Genomic DNA, 17,701 nt, shown 5'->3' on the forward strand with positions numbered 1-17,701 from the left:
TTGATTTCACAGAATCTACTTTGTAACCGTGCACTCTGCTGTCTCGCCTGGTGCTCACGTGTTTTGGCCGTCCGATTCATCGTGCGCTTCTCGTTCTGTCTGACGGCTCCTAGCAACTTCTTTTTGTGTGGTTGCGTCTCACGTGGGCCCCACGTTCATGCTTATCCTTTCCCATCTCGTCGGATCCCCTCTGCCACCAACCCGTTCCCTTGATCGCCACGCTCCCTCGATCTCAAGGAGCAGCCCCCAAGGCCGCCCAGCTCTACCCGCCGGCGCCTCCGCCTCCTCGCGCTGGATCCCTGCCAAGCTCCGCCCGAACGCCGCGCCACCAAGCTCTACCTTCATCAACAAGGCCATCCCTTCCTCCCTCTCTGAACCGTCGGTGGGTTCTTGAGGTGGGCCAAGACGGCGGGTCTCCGCTCCCATGCGACCAGAGCTCCAGCTCAAGCCGCTCCCCACGCAGTGCCGGGCTGATTTCACCGCGTCCGGGTCTCTGTGGGTGCTGCAGCTTCACAACGATGCCGCCTTCCGCCGGTTCTGTGAGAAATATGGCAAGAACTTCTGCCACGGCGTGCACGGGAAGGGCATCTCGGTGAGGATCTCGGCGTCCGCGTCATGGCGGCGAAGCAGGATAACATGGGCACATGGCGATCTTCCTGCTTGGCTACGTCGCCATCCCCTTGCTGGCTGTTGCTCGATGGCCGTCGCCATTCCCGTGCTGGGTCCGGTGAAGACCTCGTAGACGACCTTGTCAAGCACGTAGGCGAGCTCCCGTGAGGCCGGATCCGGCGACAGCAACGCAGGGATGGCCGGATCCGGTGGTAGCAAGGTTGGATTTGCACGGGACAGGTCCGCCGCATGTAACCACTCATGCACTTCCTCCTCTGCTTGTCCGGCTTCGGCTTTTCGATTCTACGTTGGATTTGAACTGTGTTCGGTGCTTCATGTAAATTCTAGTCATAGTTACTTTATGAATTTGCTGGATGTATTTTCGGTGTATGACAATTACCTTTTTAGTCAAGTGGATGTAGTTTCCATGTTAAGAATTACTTACTTGTTTTTTTAGATGTAGTTTTAAAGTTATGAGTTACTTTTTTTTATTTTTAGATGTAATTGTGATGTTAAAAGTGGCATCCATTTGTGATTTGTGAGCTTGGACAAAGTAACTTTTGCTGGACGTATGCAATTCTCATGAATTAGATGTAACATCTTTTTTTGTGTTTACATAAGAGTTAATTTTGATGTGTAGTAGATAAGTGCCTTTTGATGATTATTTGTTGGTTTGTGTGTATGTAACGATGAATTTTCATGTGATCTTAGTAAACTTTTGGATGGAAATTAGAGTAACTAGATGCATTTGCTTTAGGAAGAGGCATAACTGAACATCGGTTGGTGTTGTCCTGACCAGACCAATTTTTGCGTTGGACTTTTTATTGGATGTAATTTGTGTTATTTTTTTCGAGTAGATGTATTTCATGGGGATATTGAGCGGGAAGGAGTAAAAAAGAGATGGTACAGTGTAGGGAAAGGAAAAAGCAAGTCATCTTTCTTCTGTTGTCACGTGGGTGGGTTAGCAAGGTACAATGTAAAGCGAAAGGAAAAGGTAAATCATCTCTCTTCTGGTGTTACGTGGCGCTTTCTCGGTGTGAACACATCAGCTGTCATTTTCTTGGTGTGAACGTGATGCGGGACCACACCAGCTGTCGGGACGCATATGCCACATGGTGCGCGCGCACCCGCTAACCGCCCCATTTGATTTTGCATTTCCACGAGAGCAGATGTGGTATCATACTTTAAAAGTCTTGCTGGCCTTCTCCGAACATAATTTTAATCATTATGTTAGCCTTCCGCACCAAAGGCGGAGGCAGCGCTTCCTCAAAAGTCTGGGCACACGGCAAGCTCAAATATAATTATAGTCTATCGATCACAACTAAATGGATATTTAGATATATATGATTAAATATAAATGTTAATTAGATTATAACAATAGTTGTACGTAAACGCGAGATGCAACAGGGAGACGCAAAAACAAGGCCACAAGAAAATGTAAGGAAAGAAATGGAGTAGTACTTTCCACTGCAAATACCGAAACATTGGACCATGCTAATTAGGCAGAGCTGGGGTAATTGGGTTGGAGATTTTTCTAATTTAGGGTGTTCGATATGGGGTTTTGAGACTAGGGAACAGGCGGGGAGAAGCAGATCGAATGATCGAGCCGTCAGGCTCCAGTCTCCAGATCGATCGACTGGGAGACTACCGAATGAGGCCCAAGGGAGAGGCGGACCGAGATAAAAAGCCCAGGAAAAGTTAAGCCCATATTTCAGAAACTAACAGTCGGGAGAATGCCCAGAAACAATGCTGCGTTCGTTTTCGAGGGCAAGCTGTAATTCCAGAGCGATTGGTCTGCCGCCGGAGGTCGCCGGAGCTCCGGCTGGTGGCTCTTTAGAGCCCGGGCGTGTGCCCTTAGGTGCCTCCACGGTGAATCCGTCCATGTTCAGCACTACATCCGAAAGAATGAAAAATTGGCTTTGCATTAATATTACTTTCCCCGTGTGGATCCATAATCTTCAATGTGAATCAATAGAAAAATGACTGCATGAATGTGGTTGATTTTGCAAATTATGAGGAGAGCAATATAGTACAGTAGTTGTTTTGTTTTGTTTTTGTTAGTAAGGCGACATTCTCCGCAATATATTTTTACTCAGTTATTGATTTGCTTAAGTTTGTGGATGTGCTCAGCGATTTTTTTACTGTATTTATGTTACATTATTATCAACTTGATAGTTCTGTCTCCTGCATACTCCAATTATAAGCTCGTCCTCATTTCGGTACAGGGCCTATTGATCAGCCTAAGCCTAGCGACCTACGAGCCTCTTCTATATAATATCCCTCTCCTTCCTGTCTATATATTCTGCTTCCCGAACAGAGCCTGCCACAAGGCCACAACATGCCATGACCGCTCATTGAGGCATTGACTTGATCTCTGTCTCATATCCGTCAAGTAGATTGAGCCCGAACTTGTTAGGAATGTGTGGCACCGGAAAAACACACCTGGTGGGCGATCGCTCTGTCAAACCATGAGATCCTTCTGGCTACTCTAGTTCTTGCTCAGTGACAGCGTGCTACCTGTTGATAAGTATTTTCAGCGTCGGAACCTGAAGAGGCCCCCAAACCCCAAATCTTGATTAGAATTTTTTTTTTTTTGAGACAATATTTTAGAAATATAGTTAAGTCGTAGGGAGGGAAAAAGGCTATCAACGCGCGTGAGGAAACAAGCCTAGCATCTTTCCCAGAATTTTCATTTTCTCCGGAAAAATAAAAGAGGCCCAGTAGCCCAGGAAATAGATTGGTTGATCCGGCACTGTTGTGATCCTCTCAAAAATAAATGTGATCTATCAGTTGTACACAACAGTAAAACATATGCAAAATGCACACTTTTTTGGGAGTTCGGAACGAGTGGCATCAGTAAAACATCTCCAACAGCCTTCCATATACCTTTGAGAGTCTGTGCAACCACGTGGTCTTTTTGGGCTTCTTGTTTTGCAACTTGGAGTGATTGTGCTTCATTTGCAAGAACGGTTTGCCTGAGTGGACATGCTTATCCGCTAGCTACTTTCATGCTTCATATTAGGCGTGGGTTCACTTACGTACTCGTGATCAGCGTCGGACTTGAGTTGTTTCCAGCTAGCGATATATATAGAAAAATGAGTTTTGGCATTTGGTTGATTTTGCATATTCCCACAAGAGCAACTAGGACCGGACTATGTATAATATAATTATTTTCTTTCGCTTTAATTTCTAGTTGGTGCCGTTTACCTTCTCTGCACCATTACTCAGTTATTGATTTGCCTAGTCTGTACTACGTACGTGTGTTTAGCGCAACGAACGGATCATGTACATAATGATCAACTTCTGGCCTGTGTGTGCAACTTGATTTGATAGGTGCCATTCAATCACTTGTGATAAAAGTCTCATTTATACACCATCAATTCGATAGTCCCCTCTCTTGCAGACACCCATTAAGCCGGTCCTCATTTTCGTACGTGTCCTATTGATCAGCCTAGCTACATACGTGCCTCTTCTATATATATCCCTTTGGTTTCCTGTCAACTTATTTTGTTTCCCAAGCTGTAGGCTCTGCCTCATATCCATGATCGCTCATTGGCTTGAGCTCTATCCAATATCCTCGGTTCGGATTTGTTAATTAGGAATGTGTGGCGCCGGAAAAGCACACCCGATGGGCGATCACTCTACTGGTCCATGAGACCCTTCTGGCTATTCACAGACAGATTCCCTGTGTGCTACATATTGCGGCATCAGGCCCGTTGATAAGCATATTCAGGGTGGGCACCTCTACATCTCCCAGGCATTTGGGACCCCCCAAAGCTTGATTAGTAGATGTGCTTAACAATATAATATTGGGCACTTCTTCATAAACCTGAGGTGAAGAGGAGATTGGTGGCTGGTTCGCTTATCTTGCGAAAAGTTGTAATGGATATACTTAACAAGACGTTTGGCTGGAACGTGGCTAGACGCCCGGTGGAGGCTTTGAAGCTGTTACTTTTGATGTGGTTCTTTGCCGGATGGTGATGCTGGACTGTAATAGGTGGTTGGTTGTTCTGGTTAAATTTCTGTTGTCCAGAAGTTCCTGGCACTGCTGTTTTTATCTTTCAGTTGAATCAATATGAACCTGTAAGACTGTGATTTCTGTAATGAAATCGGGGCGTTGCCCTTGCTCGATGGATCGTTCTCGCAAAAAGAAGACGAAGAAGAAGCAGATCGATCGATCGATCGGCCGCCAGGCTCCAGTCTCCAGATCGATCGATCCACCGGGAGACTACCGAATGAGGCCCAAGGGAGAGGCGGACCGAGCTAAAATGCCCAGTAAAAGTTAAGCCCATATTTCAGAAACTAACAGATCGGAAGTCGGGTAGAAGCGCTTTGGCCCAGAAACAATCGCTGCGTTCGTTTTCGAGGGCAAGCTGTAGTTCCAGAGCGATTCCGCTAAAAAAAAAAAGAAGAGCGATTGGATCTCTCAAGAAAACAAAAAAAAAAAAAACAGAGCGATTGGTCTGCCGTCGAAGGTCGCGGGAGCTCCGGCTGTTGGCTCTGCCGAGGCATGTGCCGTAGGTGCCCTCACGGTGAATCCGTCAATGTTCAGGCACTGCTCCGAAAAGAAGTAAAAAAGACTCCGCATTAGAATTATTTCCTTCTTTTCACAAAGAATGGCACCTACGTTTTTCGAGGTCGAATTTTGACCAACGATTAGATAAAAGTATGTAAATTATATGTTACAAATTTTATATTGTTGCAAAGATTTTTGAAATACAAACCTAATGATATAATTTTTATAGCAAATAACCCTCAAATCAACAGTTTAATTGTTGGCCAAAGTAAAATATTGAAATACGTGCGTGCCATCCTCTGTGAAATGAAGTGAGTATTAAGCAATAGATCACTTTAATAATTCCCTTTGTGGATCCATAATCTTCAATGTACTGCGTCCTGATAAAAATAATAATGGAGAAGTCGCTTCACAGTTGGAAATATTTGTGGGACGCGACTATTGGGCGAACGTGCCCAAGCTAATTTACCGTGCGGCGCCGCGCGTGATCGCGTCTGTCCCTCCGCGTGCGAAGTGGCGTGACGGCTCAGCAGCACCCTTGGCCCAACTGTCTCCAGCGCCCACTGGCTGATCGTGGTGTCTCCAATTTAATGGCCCGTCTGAGCAAAGCAAACCTCAGTCTTAGGCTTTTAGCAGTGCGTGAGCAGCTTGGCCTTCGATCTTAGTTTTTTCAACTCTAAATTAGACATTTGTCTGCAGTGTATGACAATTGATCGATCTAAAATCTACAAAATTCATCAATACCGTGACACCTAAAAAATAGCACTCATATATGTCACGACGTATGCTACCTTGTTTAACTCTGTTCACTTGTCGATTTATCATCAACTACTTGCCAGTTTATCTATACATACTTACTCGCTTATACATGTCTCCTTACCAACTTGCCAATTTATTTGCCGATTTGGCGCTCTACCCTTTTCGATTTATCGACCTATTTGCCAATTTAATTATCCACGTCTATTTGTCAGATTATCCAAACCCAGTTGCTATATTATCTGCTCCTACTTAATGGCCTATCCACATCTATTTTCTAGATTAACTATTCATACTTAATAGGTTAATTATGTTGATATTTATCAGGTTAATTATTTCTATTTACCAGATTAATTATTCCAATTGCCAGGTTTACTTTGCCTATTTATCAGGTTAAATGTGTCTATTTATCAGATTATCCGTGTCTGCATAATAGTATCTATAAATTACAAGTCTCATGGTTCTCATGTTAATTTTGTCTATTTATCAGGTTAATTGTGCCTCTTTACCAGGTTATCTGCATCTACATAATGCTACCCATAAAGCACAAGTCTCATGGTTATCAGATTAATATTGTCTACTTATCAGGTTTGTTGTGCCTACTTATCAGGTTATCCGTGTCTTCATAATAGGACATATAAACTACAAGTCTCATGATTGTCAGGTTATTTATGTCTATCTATCAAGTTATTTGTTCTTGTTTACCAGATTATCTACGTATATTTACTGGACCTATAAAAGTTACATATCGTATGGCTACCAAGTTATTTGTGTTTACCTATCAGATTATTTGTTCCTACTTATCAGGTTATCCGCATCTACTTACTAGGACCTACAAAAAGTACAAGTCACGTTGTTACCGGATTGTTTTTGCGTACTTACCAGATTATTTGTGCATGCTTACCAGGTCATTTGCGGCTACTTATTAATGCCAATAAAAGGTACAACTCTCATGATTACTATATTTACTTTGTCAGATTATCTATATCTACTTGTTAGGACAAATTACGACGATCATATGAATCAGCCGAGCACGAAGAAAACATGTGCATTTCATATGTCGAAGGCCTGTTATATCCGCTGCCAAAGAGGAACAACATCCATGACCCACGAATCGTTTTATCCGGCCAGATGCATCCTCAAATTACTAGTTTCGGCAGAGAGAAAAAAACACAAGTAAAGAACATCAACACATATTAGCAACAGCAGCAGCGTTTTAGAAGAACAGGGCGAACGTGGAAGTGTGGAACAGCTGTGCGCACTGGAGGAGTGCTCTGAGAAGGAGAATCCCAAGAGAAAGGCACGGCTGGTATGCCGTATGCAACCTCGGTCTGCATCTTAGCCAGGTCGTCGTTTGATTACAGAAATGCTCGCGCGCTGGAAGACGAAGCAGGGACGGAGGGGAGAGAGCTCTGGCGAAGGGAAGACAGCGCCGGCCTAGGGGCGGAGGGAAGAGGGAGCGAGCCGCCGCCGACGGGGATGGCAGTCTACCGGCAGGTGGAGGCGCTCCGGCCTCACGAACCTCGACCCCCGAAGTCCCGAACTCCGGCGGGTGACTTGCTGAGTGGAGGAAGAAGTGGGGAGAGGGGAGAAGTGGGAAAGGGCGTTCGAGGGGAGAGGCCTGAGCTCATGATGAAGCCGCCGGTGAGCTAGGCCGAGGAATTTGGCCAGCGGCTGGCAGCGCAAGCGAGAAACGACTCGAGGGAGAGAAGAAGTGGAGAAACGGAAAAGGGGTCGGGGGATCCAGGCAAAAGGAGGTGGGGGGATTCCGAATCTCAAAGCGCCGCACGGGAGAGCAACGCTGGGCACGTCTCCCAGTTAGATTGGGCGTTCTTTCATATCATGTATGTCAGCTCGAAAGGTGACAAGATGTTTTTGCTCTGTTGTGATGATGCAAGAACACGGGTCAATGCCTGGGATTTTATAGGAGCCCACTCTGGCGAAGGGTGATGTCTGATTAGTAGATTGGTGGTTGGCCAGACTCAAGGACGACATTGGCCGGCAACACAACTTTCTCTGGAACCAATGGTTGGTAATCAGAATGTCTGAATGTACGTTAGTCGAAGAAGAAAAGTGGTTATGTGATGGAAGGCAGGAGATCGATTGGTTAAATCCATGATTCATCTGTGTGGATGAGATGCATATGGCTCAAATTCTATGTGTTTAGTTGACGAGCTGGCGTGCCTAGTTGTTGTATTTTCTTAGTTGCTTTCGACATAACATGTGGTACAGCAATATGCTTTTGACAGGTAAAAACAAAAGATTATTCTCTCAAAAGATCAAAGAATCAAACATTGAAATCACATCATCGATGTTGGCAATCACGAAGACCGTGTGAACCACATCATCATCGATCAGCAAAATGCATTGCAGTCTCATCTGATGGTTTAGAAGCTGATTCACTCACCATGCAAGGAAAAGGAAGCGGCGAGGAAACCAATCACCACAAGATATTAGAACTCCAAACAAATTCTGATGTCGCACATTCCAATTCCAAGTAATATCTTTGCTGCACATTGTGTGACGGCTTATCATTCGATTCAAACCTTTATGGGAACACATAATGATAGTAACTATAATTGAGGGTTCAGTTATAGGGACATGAGAATCGGGGGGCATGCTGTTGCACAATCTACCCAGCAAACAAAAGTAAGAAAAGAGGTGGAATTGTGTCTTGTTCGAGGTGAATGCATGGTACACGAAGAGTGCGGAAGAGACATGAGTGTGGGTTGGTAAATATATAGAATTATAGATGAACTCCAACCTAGAGATGATATTAAAGATGTGAGCACCGGTTGGTTGAGCAAGTAACTTCATTTATCTGACATTAGTGCGGAAGAGACTGTAGTCTTTACATTTTGGGTTGTACAAAATCAATTGTATGTCTGAAACTTTTCCTAAATCTCAAATCACATTTCTAAGCTTTGGACCAATACCGGACCATTATCATCTCAAGTCACTCTACCAGAGGTTGCAAGAAGACCAACGTGAGTTCCCGGTATACTCTTTTTTTTTTGCGGGTAAGTTCCCAGTATACTCTGTAAATTACTGCATATAACCATTTTCTTTTGTAAATTCACAGGCAATAGCCGGCGGGAAGAATTGCTCCTCCACCATAGGCCATAGCACAGGCAGTACGAAAAAGAAAGGGAAAGATGTACCAAAAGAGTAATATGCATTTAAACTAGTTTAGGCAGACGTGTAGTGGATGGTTATGAGTTGCACTTAGTCACTTGATTACTTACGATTTCAAGATTCCATATTACTATTGAAAATGGAGGAATTAAACTTTGGTTCCTTCCTTTCTGATACCATGTGACCTGTCTCTGAAAAACAGAGAGTGTCTCGCATTCTATCCAACCCCACCCGGCCAGTGATTGATGACACATCCCAGGGATAGGGCAAAATTAGCAAGCTTCGGAAATTTAGACTTCTCTAGATGACTTTTAATCTGAAACTATGAATAGATGGTTTAATGTGTCGGGTGGTAGCATATGCGATTACTTCTTTCATTCTTAGTTCTTGAGATGAATTAAGTTCCTTGATTTGGGTTCACTGGACAATTTTTTTCGAAGGAGGCTGCCTTCAAGCAAAGGACGCGATATTTCTGTAGTTTTCTTCTGGGTGAAGTATATGAGATTTCAGAATCAAGCTCTCATCATGAAGAATCTTTTCAAATTTTATAATAGAAAGGATGTTCCATGGGTCGATCTTGTTTGGAAAGCACATTATCCTAATTGCACCCTGCCACTTGCACCAGTTGGATACTTGGATCATTTTGGTGGAAAGACTGTCTGCAGCTTGTTGATAAATTCGAGGAACTTGCTGCTTGCCATGCACACTCTGGTGATTCTATTCTGCTTTTGGGGTGACAAATGGAGCCATGAGCTTTTCCATGACAAATTCCCCCAGCTCCACTCTTTTGCCAAGAACAGCAGTCTCACTATTCAACAGGCAAGACAGCATGCCAATGAGGATTTGTGTGAACTGTTCCATCTTCCTGTGTCGGTCATTGCTGCTAATCAAGGTCAGGAGCTTCATGACATTCTTGCACACATGGATGATCAGGAGAATGATATGTGGACCTTTTCATGGGAAGGTGACAGGTACAAAACTACCAAAGTATATGAATCCTTTTTTGATCAAACTCCAGCTGCTATGTCATTCAAATGGATATGGAAATCAGTTTGCTTATCAAAATAGAAGTTTTTCTTTTGGCTGCTCTTGCAAGACAGACTTAGTACCAAAGATTTAAGGGCCAGGAAGAATTTCTATGTGGAATATAATCGTTGTGTGCTTTGTGACAGTGACACTAATGAAACGCATACGGCATCTCTTTTTTTAGTGCACTTTCAGTCAAGAGTTTTTGGTGGAAACTTGGTATTGAATGGAATCCTGATCATCAGCTTTATGACATGCTTATTCAGACTACCAAAATCTCCGGCATGTCTCTTGCTTTAAAGAAACACTTATCCTTGGTTGCTGGAGTCTCTGGAATCAGGAACGGTATCATTTTCGATGAAGTGCATAGATCCCTAGTGCATATAACCTTTTCACTGGTTACTTTCACATGATCAGGGATAGAGCTAAACCCAGTCTTAAGGAAGGAATGCAAGCTTGGCTGGGCACTTTGTAATTTCTTTTATTCATTTGAACACTCTGCATATCCCATCATGTACATGTTCCATCTCTTATAAAACAAAACGTGTCAAAAATAAAAAAGACTCTTAAGAACGGAAAAATGCTCTACTCCGTAATGACAAATGCAAGTTTGACATCTACTGTACAAAAGAGGCAATTGCTTCAACATTCACTAGTAGGCCCGTGAAATTTATCCGAATGCCATTTTTGTGAAACTAATGAACCGCTTATTTGAATTCGAGTCCAGAGGAGCTGAACAAAACTAAAATAAAGTGCTTAAAACGGGAACTTTTACACATTTTTTTGGTGTGGTGTGGCAAGCCAGCTATTTCGTTCATTCTTCACAAGCCAGAGGCTGCTCCAATAAATGAAGCATCACCGCGTACAATTTTAAGAACAGCCAAAAGAATGGTAAACAATGATGCCGCAGACTAATAAAATAGAAACCAAGAAAAATCAAAAGAAGCATCGAGAAAGTAAAGTTCGTCCTAAATAGTTGAAGACGAACTATGCAGAATAGTCTGCAAGCTGCAGCAGATAACACTAAGACAAAACAGAAAATAATTTGCAACCAACGAACTTGCATTCCCAAAATGTCAATGAGGCAACAGCCTCAGAGCACACAGGTTTTGACAGAACAGAAATAGAAATACAGCATTTAAACGACAGGCATGCACACTGCTTGCATAGTTTCGAGAGTCAGCAATAAGAGCAATGCACATAGAAAACTTAACGAACACTAAAACTGCAGACAGATATCTCAATCGACCACAGGGAACTACTCACTTCTTCTTGGCAGCAGCCTTGGTGACCTTGGCGCCGGTTGGGTCCTTCTTCTCCACACCCTTTATGACACCAACAGCAACTGTTTGTCTCATGTCACGCACAGCAAAACGACCAAGAGGAGGGTACATGGCGAAGGTCTCCACAACCATGGGCTTGGTGGGAATCATCTTCACGATACCAGCATCACCGTTCTTCAAGAACTTGGGCTCCTTCTCCAGCTCCTTACCAGATCGCCTGTCGATCTTGGTCACCAGCTCGGCAAACTTCACAGCAATGTGGGAGGTGTGGCAGTCCAGCACTGGGGCGTAGCCGTTGCCAATCTGACCAGGGTGGTTCATGATGATGACCTGGGAGGTGAAGTTGGCAGCCTCCTTGGCAGGGTCATCCTTGGAGTTGGATGCAACAAACCCACGCTTGAGATCCTTCACAGCAACGTTCTTGACGTTGAAGCCAACATTGTCACCAGGAAGGGCCTCCTGGAGAGCCTCATGGTGCATCTCAACGGACTTGACCTCAGTGGTAAGACCAGTAGGACCGAAGGTAACAATCATACCAGGCTTGATGACACCAGTCTCAACACGGCCAACAGGCACAGTTCCAATGCCACCAATCTTGTACACGTCCTGGAGGGGAAGACGCAGGGGCTTGTCCGAGGGCCTCTTGGGCTCATTGATCTGGTCAAGTGCCTCAAGCAAGGTAGGGCCCTTGTACCAGTCAAGGTTGGTGGACCTCTCAATCATGTTGTCACCCTCAAAACCAGAGATGGGGACGAAGGGGACCTTGTCAGGGTTGTAGCCGACCTTCTTGAGGTAGGAAGAGACTTCCTTAACAATTTCATCATAACGGGCCTTCGAGTACTTGGGAGTGGTGGCATCCATCTAGAACAGATCATCAGAGCATCCCATCAGTTAAATACAGCAGGCAAAAATTAAGTACTAGCTAATGAAAAGAAGATGCATTAAAACAAGAAATAACATTTATATAGTACAAATAAACATTTGATTGTAGGATAAGAGGTACTGAGCACACAAGCAATTGCATTCTGTAGGAAAATATTATGATTCCAGGTCAGCAGCGTACACAACATAAACACCAATGCTCTAACAACACAGTAAAGTCATGAGATAAAATCAACTGACTTTTGGAAGGAAGATAAACAGTGATGTACTAACTACACAGGGAAGTGCTACTCTGAAAGCAGACAACTCATAATAAGATAAATGGTGCTCAATTTTCAAGGAAACTATAGTGCCAGTGGCCAAGTCATTCTGAAGGTTCACATCATGTAGATAGCAAAGCATTACATGGCTGAATGTTACTGAACATTTACAAAGTTATTCTGAAGTCCTTATCAACTGGATAACAACGCTTAAGCAGGGATATGAAATTTATTAGAACAATCTTAAAAAGCAACATACAGACGCATAGAGAAATTGAATATCAAATATACCTTGTTGCAGCAGCAGATCATCTGCTTCACTCCAAGAGTGAAAGCAAGGAGGGCATGCTCACGGGTCTGGCCATCCTTGGAGATACCAGCCTCAAAACCTCCAGTCGTGGAGTCAATGATAAGCACGGCACAGTCAGCCTGGGAGGTACCGGTAATCATGTTCTTGATGAAGTCACGGTGTCCAGGGGCATCAATGACGGTGCAGTAGTACTTGGTGGTCTCGAACTTCCACAAGGCAATATCGATGGTGATACCTCTCTCACGCTCAGCCTTCAGCTTGTCAAGCACCCACGCGTACTTGAATGACCTCTTGTTCATCTCGGCAGCCTCCTTCTCGAACCTCTCGATCACACGCTTGTCAATACCTCCAAGCTTGTAGATCAGGTGGCCAGTGGTGGTCGACTTGCCAGAGTCGACATGGCCAATGACCACGATGTTGATGTGAGTCTTCTCCTTACCCATGGCTGAAACTGCAGCATCGAAGTAACAGGGATTAGAAAACAGTATATCGTCACCATCAACATGTCAACAAAATTATATAAGATACAGAACTACAAATAGATGGGTAGTCAGATGGAAAAGCACAAGAACGAGTGGGACAGCAGGCACCGACTAGATCTATTGAACAATATGAGAACAAGTACAGCATGGTAAGGCTAGAAATACACCACAACTGTAGGGTGTAAGCACAAGTTCGATCTCTGAGGCAGTACTAAGAATCGATTCTAAATCGAACAGCGCTATCAGTGCAGGTTGAAGTAAACGATGTCACATCTACACGACCCACTAATCCATCAACCGAGAGATCCAACCAAGCACAACTTTACAAGGATTAATCCGTCACAAATCACGCTTACAGCTGCGCCAACATGCGCCGAGAAACCGTTGTAAATCTACAGATCGAGGCTACAGCATGAACTCAGAACGTCCTCCAAATTGCAGACAAATATAACTTGAATCAGCCACAAAAACAACGTACATCTAGATCCACTCACAGATCGAAACAGAATCACCCGCGTAGATCTAGAGCTACACAACACAAATAAGCAGAAAAGGGGGAGGATCCAGATGCTGACCTCGGAGAAGGAACACAGAGGACGAGGGGCGGCGGCGGGGAGAGGGGAACTGTGAGGGAAAGGGGTTTGGACGTGCGGAATGGCCCCTTATATTGGCCGAGACGGCTGCTAGGGTTTCCTTCCTGGCCGTCTGATCTCACGGTTGCTATAAGGGGAAATCACGTCCGTTGGATTTCTAGTATCGCTAAAGATGCCTGTCCAGAGGACCCAGTTCTCGTAATGGAAGTGCATTGGCTCCAAATATTTTATTTTCAGTCCCGTTCTTCTCTTCACTAACCTTTTACAAGTTGTTTTAAAAAACAGTACTACCAAGTTTTGGATGATTACCTTATATGTTGAGTGAGACAAAAATATTTTTTGTGAAAGAATATTTTTTGCAGGTATTTGTGAAAGAACTTGTTTTAAGGCTAATTAATTGAGACGATTGTTGGGTATGTATTTCAACGGTTTTAACAAACACGTGCGACGCGTCATGAAATTACTGTTTATTTACATGTTTGTGACATAACCTCTTTTATATGAATATATGAGGCTGCCTAATCGTCTAGTCGGCCGAATTTGTCATAAGGTTGTGCCAGCTATTGACTTGTACGCAATGTTTTTTAATTTATAAAACAAGATGTGGAGGAGCAGGACGTGGAATGTCACAATGTTGTTGGAGTGACAAGAAAAATCACAAGAGAGTGCACTAATTGAGAATGTGTGTTCGGATGAAGGGTTGAGACACGAGTGTAGGCCGATAAATGATATATGTATAGTTAACTCCGACCTAAAAAGATTAAATATGCAAGTGTGGATTGCTTGACAAAATATATGGAATTTCGCGAATTTATCGTCGATGAAAATGTCAATCTAGTTTTCTACTATAAGTTTTTGGGTTATGTACTAGCCAGTTGCACGCTATTTTTCCTAAATTTCAATCACAGTTCAAAGCTTTGGATCAACACCTAACATATTTCATTCCAAGTATCTCTACATAGCATACAAATTGAAATATGCAATAACATACCAGTAAAGTTGCCCACCTTCAAGATTGCAATTTTAAGATGTGTTGTGCTACTACATTTTCTATAACTCTCAGGTTGCCCTTTTTTTTTTCTGGAATCAGTCGCATTTCAAAGCCTTTGGTCAACATCCAACCATATATAGTTACCTCAGCCACTCGATGTATAACTTGCAATCGAACACTATATTAACTTTTTTTTTGAAGTTTTACCTCTTTAAGATGTGCAATTCCGTGCATCTTTACCTCAGCCACTCGATGTATAACTTGCAATCGAACACTATATTAACTTTTTTTTTGAAGTTTTACCTCTTTAAGATGTGCAATTTCGTGCATCTAAGTGCATCTAAGGTAATCGAGATTTCAGGAAAAAATTAGGGTTAGGTACTTTTTGAGTTCTGGACATTTTCTATTATCCGTTGATAAATGTGCGTGAGCTGCTCGACCTTACAGTGCCCCCAAATTGAATTAATGTCTCATTAAAGACATGCTTCGTTGAAAAAGAAACTCAGCTTGTTCATCTATCTGCGAGCACTCGCGTCATGCGTCGACTGTTCATCAACATTTTTTGTATGCGTCATTGCTTATGTTTGTCTGCCGAATGCACGCCACGGCACCACAGGACTCCACCTTTTGCACAAGCCTTGAACAGCGGAGCGCTCCTAACTCCCTGTCTCCAGGAATTATCTAGCCAGGCCACAGAAGGCACTTGTAGAACATCACTCACGGAGCACGTTATCACTGGTTTACAACGCGCGACAACCCCTCATTTTAAATTGTGCCATAGGATTACAAATTCTTGGAGACTTTCCTTATCGGTTTCTATTACTCATTTTCACTCCCATTTGTTTTCTTTCCACTAGTTGAACCTACCTTTTGTTGGTCTCGTTGGTCCCGTTCGTCAAACTTTTCCGAAGAAAAGACCACATGGTCCTTTATGTTCCTCCTACCAATCTTTAGTCCTTCTCTCATCCGTAGGATTAGTTGTACGTATAACCAAAGTCACGTATGTCTACGGAACGCACAGAAAGCCGGGTACAAAATTATTTCTTTGCCATCTACTCCCTTCGTTCCATAATTCTTGTCCAAAATTTGTCCAAAAGTGAATGTATCTATTCGTAAAAGTCGTCTAGATACATGTAATATTTCGACAAAATTATGGAACGGAGGGGGTAGTAAATAAAGTGCAGCAGGTGGCTTGGAACACAACAGTTAAAGAAACTCACATGTTGGAGTTAACTCCAGCCGATGTGATTTTTAGATGAATTAGTTTGTTTTCTAATTCTTGAGATGAATTAAGATTTTCTTGTTTTTCTTCATCAGGATACCAAGCTTCTGATTATTTTAGTCGGAGAAGGCTGCGCTGGAGCAAGAAGGCTTGGAACTCAAGTACACAGACTGTACCGCAACATGCCTGTGTGCGGATAAGTTGGCCCAGAGAGCACTTTAATAGAATAGAACCTGGCCAAGCTATTAGACAGAAAGATACTTTTAAGAATAATACAGTGTGCTATTTAACGGACATCTGTTCCTTCCACGTTATTGTTGTTCTGGTTACCTACTCTTTAGTATTTACCCGGAACCATCTCTTAGATTAGCTGATATATCCACATTTATTCAGTAAGTAGCAAGTGGATATGAGAGGTTGTCACAAGCAGCCGGTTGCCTTGCCTCAAGTTGTTATTTTGTTGGGCAAAATATCCGGTGAAAACCACCTCTACGGTGCAAACTGTGAAAACTCCATCGAAAAAGGTTCAAAAAATTCTCGAAACAACGTTAGAAAAGTGATGTTTTATATATGTGCAAAATTTCAAGTCCAAATTCAGTGGCATTTGGTAGCAGCAAAAAAAACAAATTATGCATGAATAGTGATCTTTCAATGTCTGACACTATTCATCGTAAATTTCTCTTTTTAATTCCTTCCAAATGATTTTGACTTTGAACTTGAAATTTTGCAGGTTTGTAGAACATCACACTCCCAACATATGGTATTTTTGTAGAATTTTTTTGAAACTTTTAGACATGGTTTTTATGAAGTTTGCACGGTTTGCACCGATGAAGGTTTTCACCAGATACGCCGCCTTGTTGTTGCCTCTTCATTTATGGAGTTTCATTCAGTGTGCATTCTATTTTTTTTTTTGTCAATTTGGCAGAAAATTATACTGACAATTTACATGACTTATGTTTTTAACTCTGGACAACCCCCATAGAAGGAAAATGGCACATGTGTGTAGTTTTGGGTTATTAAGTAGATATTGAAAGTTAAGTTTGTTTAGTGAGATTTTATGTTGCAAGTTGTTTTGAGAAAGTAATAAAAAGATCCCTCTTTGGTGCAATCTGGATTGCCGTGAGCCTGTGATCTACTATTGAACCACAATAAAACAACGAAAAGAATTTAGAAACGGAGGGGGCAGTAACGCCATAGCAATGAGCCTTGACAATAGTTGCGAGAAAACACACAAGTTCAGAAATAATGAAAATATATAAGTCAACATGTGCGCTGCACAATTACTAGTAAATAAAATGCACCGGGTGGCTTAATAATTCAACAGTCAAAGCCTCCTCGCGTGTTGGAGTTAATTCTGGTCGATTTGAATATTCAGATGAATTAGTAGATTTTTTAATTCTTGAGATGAATTAATCTTATTTATAAGGGCAAAGAGCTTCTGATAATTTTAGTCGGAAGGGGAGTGCCTTCAAGCAAGAAGGGTGTTATGAAATGATTGAGAATGAATGATTGTGTGTTTTTTCCATTGAATGATGATCATATATATACAAGGGGAAGGGACACCAATACATGCATTGGTGTCCCAAGTTTTGGCACTCGCGTTCTAGTTTTGGGAAAATTGGGACGCGAACGGTTA

The 17,701-nt window shown here is 42.8% G+C and overlaps 2 protein-coding genes across 2 annotated transcripts; one reads left to right on the forward strand and one right to left on the reverse strand.

Annotated features, from left to right (window-relative positions):
* Nucleotides 1-424: 424 nt before the first annotated feature.
* On the forward strand, nt 425-10,951 carry LOC112270120. Its single transcript, XM_024457832.1, has 3 exons — nt 425-592; nt 9,527-9,987; nt 10,227-10,951. The coding sequence occupies exons 1-3, from the start codon at nt 425-427 to the stop codon at nt 10,453-10,455; spliced, it is 858 nt and encodes a 285-aa protein (XP_024313600.1). The 3' UTR covers nt 10,456-10,951.
* A 132-nt stretch (nt 10,952-11,083) lies between these two features.
* LOC100842991 (elongation factor 1-alpha) lies at nt 11,084-13,988 on the reverse strand. Its single transcript, XM_010230695.3, has 3 exons — nt 13,835-13,988; nt 12,759-13,228; nt 11,084-12,186 (listed from the first exon to the last, which is right to left on the reverse strand). The coding sequence occupies exons 2-3, from the start codon at nt 13,218-13,220 to the stop codon at nt 11,305-11,307; spliced, it is 1,344 nt and encodes a 447-aa protein (XP_010228997.1). The 5' UTR covers nt 13,221-13,228; nt 13,835-13,988; the 3' UTR covers nt 11,084-11,304.
* Between the last annotated feature and the right edge of the window lie 3,713 nt (nt 13,989-17,701).

The sequence above is a fragment of the Brachypodium distachyon genome, chromosome 1, assembly GCF_000005505.3.
Source record: "Brachypodium distachyon strain Bd21 chromosome 1, Brachypodium_distachyon_v3.0, whole genome shotgun sequence".
NCBI lineage: Eukaryota > Viridiplantae > Streptophyta > Magnoliopsida > Poales > Poaceae > Brachypodium > Brachypodium distachyon.